The following is a 9,349-nucleotide window of genomic DNA, read 5'->3' as shown; positions in this document are numbered from 1 at the left end:
GCAGAGATCACCTTCCTCCCCACAGATACATCAGAAATACATCTACACGTGGAACTGCTCCTATAGAACACCCCTGAACGCTGGCATAAGACCTCAGACCTCCCAAGAGGCAAGAACCTCCGCCACGTACCTGGGTAGGGCAAAAGAAAAACGAAAAAACAGAGACAGAAGAATAGGGATGGGACCTGCACCAGTGAGAGGGAGCTGTGAAGGAGGAAAGGTTTCCACACACTAGAAGCCCCTTTGTGGGCAGAGACTACGGGTGGCAGAGGGGGGAAGCTTCAGGGTCATGGAGGAGAGCGTAGCCACCAGGGTGTGGATGGCAAAGCGGAGAGTTTTCCGCACAGAGGATCGGTGCCTGCCAGCACTCACCAGTCCCAGAGCATTGTCTGCTCACCCGCCGGGAAGGGCGGGGACTGGGAGCTGAGACTTGGGCTTCTGAGCTTAGATCGCAGGGAGAGGACTGGGGTTGGCGGCATGAACATAGCCTGAAGGGGTTAGTGTGCCACGGCTAGCCAGGAGGGAGTCCGGAAATGTCTGCAGCTGCCAAAGAGACAAGAGACTCTTTCTTGCCTCTGTTTCCTGGTTCGCGACGAGAGGGGATTATGAGCACTGCTTAAAGGAGCTCCAGAGAAGGGCGTGAGACGTGGCTATCAGTGAGGACCCCAGAGACGGGCATGAGCCGCTAAGGCTGCTGCTGCAGCCACCAAGAAGCCTGTGTGCGAGCACAGGTCACTATCCCTACCTCCCCTCCCGGGAACTTCTGCAGCCCGTCACTGCCAGGGTCTCGTGATCCAGGGACAACTTCCCCGGGAGAACACACAGCGCGCCTCTGGCAGGTGCAACATCATCTCGGCCTCTGCCGCCGCAGGCTCACCCCATATCCATACCCTTCAGTCCACACGGCCTGAGTGAGCCAGAGCCCCGGAATCAGTGGCTCCTTTAACCCCGTCCTGAGTGAAGAACAGACACCCTCATGCGACCTACATGCAGAGGAGGGGCCAAATCCAAAGCTGCGCGAGCACTTTCACCATGAGCACTGTCACCATGGGTACAGTCACCATGGGCACTAATACCGTGAACTATATTCCCGTGAGCACTATAACCGTGAGCTCAGTCACTATCGGTACTGTCACTGTGAGTACTGTCACTGTGAGCACTGTCAACATGGTTACTGCAACCATGAGCACTGACACCATGAGCACAGTCACCATGGACACTATTACTGTGTGCACTGTCACCATGGGCACTGTCAGCATTTTGCACTGCCACCATGTGCACTACCATCATGGACACTGTCACTGTAGAAACTGGCACCATGGGCACTATCACCGAGAGCACTGTCACCATGGGCATCGCCACCATGAGCACAGTCACCATGGACACTATCACCATGAGCACTGTCACCATGGGTATAGCGACTATGGGCACTGTCACCATGGGCAATATGACTGTGACTACTGTCACCATGGACAATGTCACCATGTGCACTGTCACCATCGGCATTGCCACAGTGGGCATTGTCACCATGGGAACTGCCATCATGGGCACCGTCACCATGGGCATTATCACCTTGAGCAGGGTCACCATGGGCAATGTTACCATGTGCGCTGTCACCATGGGCATTGCCACCATGGGCACTTCCACTGTGAGAACTGTCTCCATGGGCACTTCAACCATAAGCACTGCCACAATGAGCACTGTCACCATGGGCACTGCCACCATGAGCACTGTCACCATGGGCATTGTCATCGTGAGCATTGTCACCATGGGCACTGTAACCGTGAACCCTGTCACCATGGGCACTCTGACCCTGGGCACTGTCACCATGGGCACTAAGACTGTGAGCACTCTCACCTTGTGCACTATCACAGTGGGCAATGTGACCATGGGCACTTTCACTGTGAGCACTGACCCCATGGGCAGTATCACCATGGGCACTGTCACTATGAGCATTTTAATTGTGAGCACTGTCAACATGGGCATTGTCACTGTGGTCACTGTCACCATGGGCACTGTCACCATGAGAACTCTCACCATGGGCACTGTCACCATGAGCACTGTCACCATAGGCACTATCACCATGGGCACTGTCACCATGGGCACTGTCATCGTTAGCACTGTCACCATGGGCATTTTCACTGTGGGAAATGTCACAATGTGCACTCTCTCCATGCACACTCTCACCATGGAGACTGTGACCATGGGCACTGTCACCATGGGAAAAGTCACAGTGGGCACACTCACCATGGGAACTGTGCATACTGTCACCCTGAGCAGTATCACCAGGAGCACTGCCACCGTGAGCAATATCATTGTAAGCACTGTCACCATGGACACTGAAACCATTGACAGTGTCACTGGGAGCAATGTCAACATAAGCACTATCACCATGAGCACTGCCACAATGAGCATTGTAACCATGGGAACTGCCACCATGAGTGTTGTCATCATGAGCAATCTCAACATGAGCACTCTCACCATGGGCACTGTCACCGTGAGCAATATCACCATGAGCACTCTCAGCAAGGGCACTGTCAACATGGCCACTATCACCGTGAGCTCTGTCACCTTGAGCGTTATCACTGTGGGCAATGTCACCATGGGCACTTTCACCGTGAGCACTGTCACCACTGGCACTATCACCATGGGCACTGTCACAGTGGGCAGTTTAACCATGAGCACCATCACCATGGGCATTGTCACCATGAGCACTGTCACCATGGGCAGTGTGACCCTGGGCACTTTCACCATAGGCACTGTCTCCATGGGCACTTTCACTATGGGCACTACCACTGTGTGCACTATCACCATGAGCACTGTCACAATTGGCACTGTCACCATGGGCACTGCCACCATGGGTACTATCACCGTGAGCACTGTCACCATGGGCACTGCCACCATGGGTGCTATCACTGTGTGCACAGTCACCATGGACACTGTCACCGATAGCACTGTCACCATGGGCACTACCACCATCAGCAGAGTCACTGTGAACCCTGTCACCATGGGTACTGCAACCCTGAGCACTGACCCCATGAGCACTGTCACCATGGGCACTGTCACCATGAGCACTGTCACCCAGGGTGCTATCACCGTGAGCACTATCACCATAAGCACTAACACCGTAAGCACTTTCACCATAAGCACTGTCACCATGGGCATTGACACTGTGAACATGATCACCATGAGCACTGCCACCATGGGCACTGTCACCATTGGCACTGCCACCTTGAGCAATGTCACCATGAGCACTGCCACCATGGGCACTATCACCTTGTCCAGTGCAACCATGAGCACTGTCAGCATGAGTACTGTCAGCAAGAGTAACGTCACCATGGGCACTGTTACCGTGAGCAATATCACCATGAGCACTATCACCTTGAGAACTGTAACCATGAGCACTGTCACCATGGGCACTGAAACCATTGACACTATCACCGGGAGTACTGTCACCATGGGCACTGTCAGCCTTTTGCACTGACACCATATGCACTAAAACCATGGGCACTCTCACCGTAGACACTATCACTGAGAGCACTGTCACCATGGGTAGTGTCAACATAGGCACTGCCACTATATGCACTGCCACCATGGGCATTATCTCTGTGAGCCCTGTCACCATGGGCAGTGACACCATGGGCACTGCAACCATGAGAACTGTCAACATGGGCACTGTTACTGTGGCCACTGCCACCATAGACACTATCACAGTGAGCACTGTCACCATGTGCACTGTCACCATGGGCACTGTGACCGTGGGCACGATCACCATGGGCACTATCACTGCGGGCACTGTCACCATGGGAACTATCACTGTGGGCACTGTCACCATGGGAACTGCCACCTGAGCAATATCACCATTAGCACTGCCAACGTGAACACTATCACCTTGAGCACTGTCACTATGGGCACTGCCACCATGGGCACTATCACCGAGTGTACAGTCACCATGAGCACTGTCACCATGAGAATTGTCATGGTGACAGTGCTCTTGGTCACAGTGCTCATGGAGATAGTGCCCAATGTGATAGTACCCATGGTGGTAGTTCACATGGTTAGTGCACAATGGTGAGATTGCCCATGGTGACAGTGCACACGGTGATAGTGCCCATGGTGGCAGTACCCATAGTGACATTGCCCATGGTCACAGTGCTTATGGTGATAGTGCTCACAGTAGCAGTGTTCATGGTGATAGTGTCCACGATGACAGTGTCCATGGTGAGAGTGCCAACAATGAGAGTGCCCATGGTGAGAGTGCTCACGGTGACAGTGCCCATGATGACAGTGACCACGGTGACAGTGCTCATGGTGACAGTGCTCATGGTGAGAGTCCCCATGGTTCCAGTGCCCATGGTGAGAGTGCTCATGGTGACAGTGCTTATGGTGATACTGCTCACAGTGGCAGTGCTCATGGTGATAGTGCCCATGGTTGTAGTGCCTACGGTGACGTACACTATGGTGTTGGTGCACACGGTGACAGTGCCCATGGTGACATTGCCCAGTCACAGTACCCATGGTGACAGTGTTCACAGTGGCAATGCGCATGATGAAAGTTCCCATGGTGACACTGCCCATGGTGAGATTTCTCACAGTGACATTGCCCATGGTGAGAGTGCCCATGGTGATAGTGCCCATGGTGACAGTGCTCATGGTGATAGTGCCCATGGAGACAGTGCTCACGGTGATAGTGCCCATGTTGAGAGTGCTCACGGTGATAGGGCCCATAGTGACTCTTCCCACCATGACAGTGCCCATGGTTATAGTTCCATGGTGACAGTGCTCACAGGGAAAATGCCCATGGTGAGATCACCCAGGCTCACAGTGCTCACAGTGATAGTGCTCACAGTGACAGTGCCCATGATGACAGTACCCATGGTGACAGTGCTCATGGTGACAGTGCTCATGGTGGCAGTGCCCATGGTGACATTACCCATGGTGATAGTGCTCCTGGTGACAGTGCCCATGGTGACAGTGCTTATGGTGCTAGTGCTCACTGTGGCAGTGCTCATGGTGATAGTGCACATGGTGACAGTGCACATGGTGACAGCGCTCACTGTGATAGTGCCCATGGTGAGTGTGCCAATGGTGGTAGGGCACATGGTGTCATTGCAAAATGGTGACACAGTGCATGGTGAGACTGCTCATAGTGATAGTGCCCATGGTGACTGTGCTCATGGTGACTGCTCACGGTGACTGCTCACAGTGACACTGCTCATGGTGGCAGTGCCCATGGTGCCAGTGCGCTTGGTGATAGTGCTCACGGTTGCAGTGCCCACAGTGACAGTGCCAATGTGGACAATGCCCAAGGTGATACTTCCCATGTTGACATTGCCCAAGGTGAGAGTGTCCATAGTGACAGTGCCCAAGATTACAGTGCCCATTGTGAAAGTGCCCTTGGATAAAGTGCTCACGGTGACAGTGCCTATAATGACAGTGCTCACAGTGACAGTGCACATGGTGACAGTTCTCATGGTGATAGTGCACATGGTAATAATACACTTGGTGGCCGTGCCCATGGAGACAGTTCCCAAGCTGACAGTACACATGGTGACAGTGCTCATGGTGATAGTGTCCATGATGACAGTGCCCATGGTGGTAGGGCCCATGGTGTCATTTGAAAATGGTGACACTGTCCATGGTGAGAATACTCATGGTGATAGTGCCCATGGTGACAGTACTCATGGTGACAGTGCTCATGGTCATAGTGCCCATGGGAACAGAGCTCACGATGAAAGTGCCAATGGTTAAAATGCCCATAGTGCCAGTGCTCAAGGTGATAGTGGCCATGTTGAGAGTGCCCATGGTGACAGTGCCTATGGTGACAGTGCTCATGGTGACAGTGCCCATGGTGGTAGTTCACATGTTGGCAGTGCAACATGGTGACCATGCCCATGGTGGCATATACCATGGTGACAGTGCCCATTGTGGTAGTGCCCCTGGTGAAACTTCTCATGGTAACAGTGCCCATAGTGACAGTGCTCATGGTATTGGTGCCCATGGGGACAGTGCCCATGGTGAGAGTGCCCATGGTGACATTACTCACAGTGGTCATGCCCATGGTGACAGTGCCCACTATAACAGTGCCCACGGTAAAAGTGCCGGTGTTGATAGTGCCCATGATATTTGATATTTACCATGGTGGCTGTGCCCATGATGGCAGTGCCCATGGTGACAGTGTTCATGGTGATAGTGCCCATTGTGAGAATGCACATAGTGTCCGTGCCCATGTTGATGGTGTCCACTATGACAGAGCCCATGGTGACAGTGACTACAGTGATAGTGCCCATGGTATCAGTACCCGTGTTGATAGTGCCCATGGTGACAGTTACCATGTTAGCTGTGCCCATGATGGCAGTGCCCATGGTGACAGTGCCCATGGTGACAGTGCCCATGGTGGTAGTTCATATGTTGACAGTGCAAAATGGTGACAGTGCCCATGGTGACAATGCTCATTGTGACACTGCTTATGGTGATAGTGCTTACGGTGATAGTGCCCATGATGACAGTGCTTTGGTGACAGTGCTCATGGTGATAGTTCCCATGGTGACAGTTCTCACTCTGATAGGGCTCAAGGTAACAGTACTCACGGTGATAGTGCCCATGGTGATAGTGCTCACGGTGATAGTGCTCACTGTGACAGTGCACACCATGATAGTTCCCATGGTGGCAGTGCCCATGGTGAAAATGCCCATGGTGAAAGTGACAATGGTGACATTGTTCACGGAGATAGTGCTCACAGTGACGGTGCCCATGGTGAAAATACCCATGATGACAGTTCTCATGGTGAAAGTGCCCATGGTGGCATTGCGCGTGGTGACAGTGCTCATGGTGACAGTGCTCATGGTGAAACTGTTCATGGGACAGTGCCCATGGTCACAGTGCTCATGGTGACAATTCCCATGGTGATAGAGACCACGATGACAGTGCTCACAGTGACAGTGCCCATTGTAACAGTGCACATGGTGGCAGGGCTCAGGGTGACAATGCTCACAGTGACAGTGCCCATGATGACAGTAACCACGGTGACAGTGCTCATGGTGAAAGTGTCCATGGTTACTCTGCTAGTGGTGACACTCCCAATGATGTCAGTGCCCATGGTGACAGTGCCCATGGTGACAAAACCCATGGTGACAGTGCTCATGGTGAAAGTGCCCATGGTGGCAGGACTCATGGTTACAGTTCTCATTGTGACAGTGTTCATGGTAGCATTGCCCAAGGTGGCATTGCTCGTAGTTACAGTGCACATGGTGACACTTCACATGGTGGCAGTTACCATTTTAACAGTCCACATTGCGGCAAAGACCATGTTGACAGTGCTCATGGTGGCCGTGCCCATGGTGATAGTGCCCATGGTGACAGTACCCATTGTGATAATGAATTCGGTGATAGTGCCCATGGTGACAGTGCCCATGGTGGTAGTGCACATGGTGAGAGTTCAAAGTGTTGACAGTGCCCATGGTGACATAGCTAATGGTGACAGCGCTTATGGTGATAGTGCTTCTGGTAATAGTGTCAATGGTTACAGTGCACACGGTGACAGTACTCATGGTGACAGTGCTCACAGTGATATTTCTCATGGTGATAGTGCTCACAGTGATAATGCACATGTTGAAAGTGCGCATGGTGACAGTGCTCACTGTGACAGTGCACACCGTGATAGTGCCCATTGTGGTAGTGCCCATCGTGAGGCTGCCCATGGTGACAGTGTTCATGGTGACAGTGCTTACAATGATAGTCCTTACGGTGATGGTGCGCATGCTGACAGTGCTCACGATGACAGTGCTCGTGGTGACGGTGCTCACGGTGATAGTGCCCATGATGAGAGTGCTTTGGTGACAGTGCTCATGGTGATAGTTCCCATGGTGACAGTTCTCACTGTGATAGGGCTCACGGTAACAGTGCTCACGGTGATAGTGCTCACAGTGACAGTGCACACCATGATAGTTCCCATGGTGGCAGTGCCCATGGTGTCACTGCCCATGGAGACATTGCCCATGGTGAAAGTGACAATGGTGACATTGCTCACGGAGATAGTGCTCACAGTGACGGTGCTCATGGTGAAAATACCCATGATGACAGTTCTCATGGTGAAAGTGCCCATGGTGGCATTGCGCGTGGTGACAGTGCTCATGGTGACAGTGCCCTTTGTTGCAGTGCTCACGGTGACAATTCCCATGGTAACAGTCACCACGATGACAGTGCTCATGGTTACCATGCACATGGTGGCAGTTCCCATTGTAACAGTGCACACTGTGGCAAAGACCATTGTGACACTGCTCATGGTGACAGTGCCCATGGTGGCATTGCCCATCATGACAGTGTGCATGTTGAGAGTGCTTATGCTGATAGTACTCACGATAGCAGTGCTCATGGTGATAGTGCTCCTTGTGGCAGTGTCCACGGTGACAGTGCCCAGGGTGACAATGCCCATGCTGACAGTTACTACGGTAACAGTGCTCATGGTGAAAGTCTCCATGGTTACAGTGCTAGTGGTGACAGGCCCAATGGTGCCAGTTCCCATGGTGCCAATGCTCATGGTGATAGTGCCCATGGTGGCAGTGCCCATCGTGATGCTGCTCATGGTGACATTGCTCATGATGACAGTGCTTACGGTGTTAGTCCTATCATTGATAGTACCCATGTTGACAGTGCACACGATGACATCATTCATGGTGACAGTGCTCACGGTGATAGTGCCCATGGTGGCAGTGCCCATGGTGGCAGTGCTTATGGTGAAAGCCCTCATGGTGGCAGTGCTCATGGTAATTGTGCTCCTGATGGCAGTGCCCACGCTGGCAGTGCACATGGTTACAGTGCACATGGTCTGAGTGCCGATGGTGAAAGTGCTCATGGTGATGGTGCTCAAGGTGATAGTGCCCATGATGAAGATGCCCGTGGTGACAGAGCTCACGGTGATAGTGCCCCTGGTGACAGTGCACATGGTGGTGTGCGCATGGTGACAGTACCCATGGGGACAACATGCATGGTGACAGTGCTCACAATGATAGTACCAATGGTGACAGTGCCCATAGTGGTATTACACATAGTCGCAGTGCAAAATGGTGACACTACCCATGGTGAAATTGTTCATGGTAATAGTACCCATGGTGAGTGTGCTCATGGTGGCAGTGCCCATGGTGACAGTTCTCCTTGTTGCAGTGCTCAAGGTGAGAGTGCTCACAGTGGCAGAGCCCACGTTGACAGTGCCCGTGGTGACAGTGCTTATGCTGATAGTGCTTATGGTAGCAGTGCAAATGACGAGAGCGCTCATTGTGACAGTGCCCATGGTAACAGTGCTCATGGTGAGAGTGACCATGGTTTCAGTGCCCATGGCGACATTGCACAT

General features: G+C 52.6%; 2 protein-coding genes across 2 annotated transcripts; one reads left to right on the top strand and one right to left on the bottom strand.

Moving 5' to 3' along the window:
• The first annotated feature begins 1,318 nt into the window (after window positions 1-1,318).
• LOC138414241 (mucin-22-like) lies at window positions 1,319-3,484 on the top strand. Its single transcript, XM_069541292.1, has one exon. It carries the CDS (start codon window positions 1,319-1,321, stop codon window positions 3,482-3,484), a length of 2,166 nt encoding a protein of 721 aa, XP_069397393.1.
• Window positions 3,485-7,801: 4,317 nt separating this feature from the next.
• LOC138414240 (uncharacterized) lies at window positions 7,802-8,944 on the bottom strand. The gene has a single exon (XM_069541291.1). It carries the CDS (start codon window positions 8,942-8,944, stop codon window positions 7,802-7,804), a length of 1,143 nt encoding a protein of 380 aa, XP_069397392.1.
• Between the last annotated feature and the right edge of the window lie 405 nt (window positions 8,945-9,349).

Source organism: Delphinus delphis, chromosome 13 (genome assembly GCF_949987515.2).
Source record: "Delphinus delphis chromosome 13, mDelDel1.2, whole genome shotgun sequence".
In the NCBI taxonomy this organism is placed as follows: Eukaryota; Metazoa; Chordata; class Mammalia; order Artiodactyla; family Delphinidae; genus Delphinus; species Delphinus delphis.
This window is presented reverse-complemented; position numbering and strand designations above follow the sequence as displayed.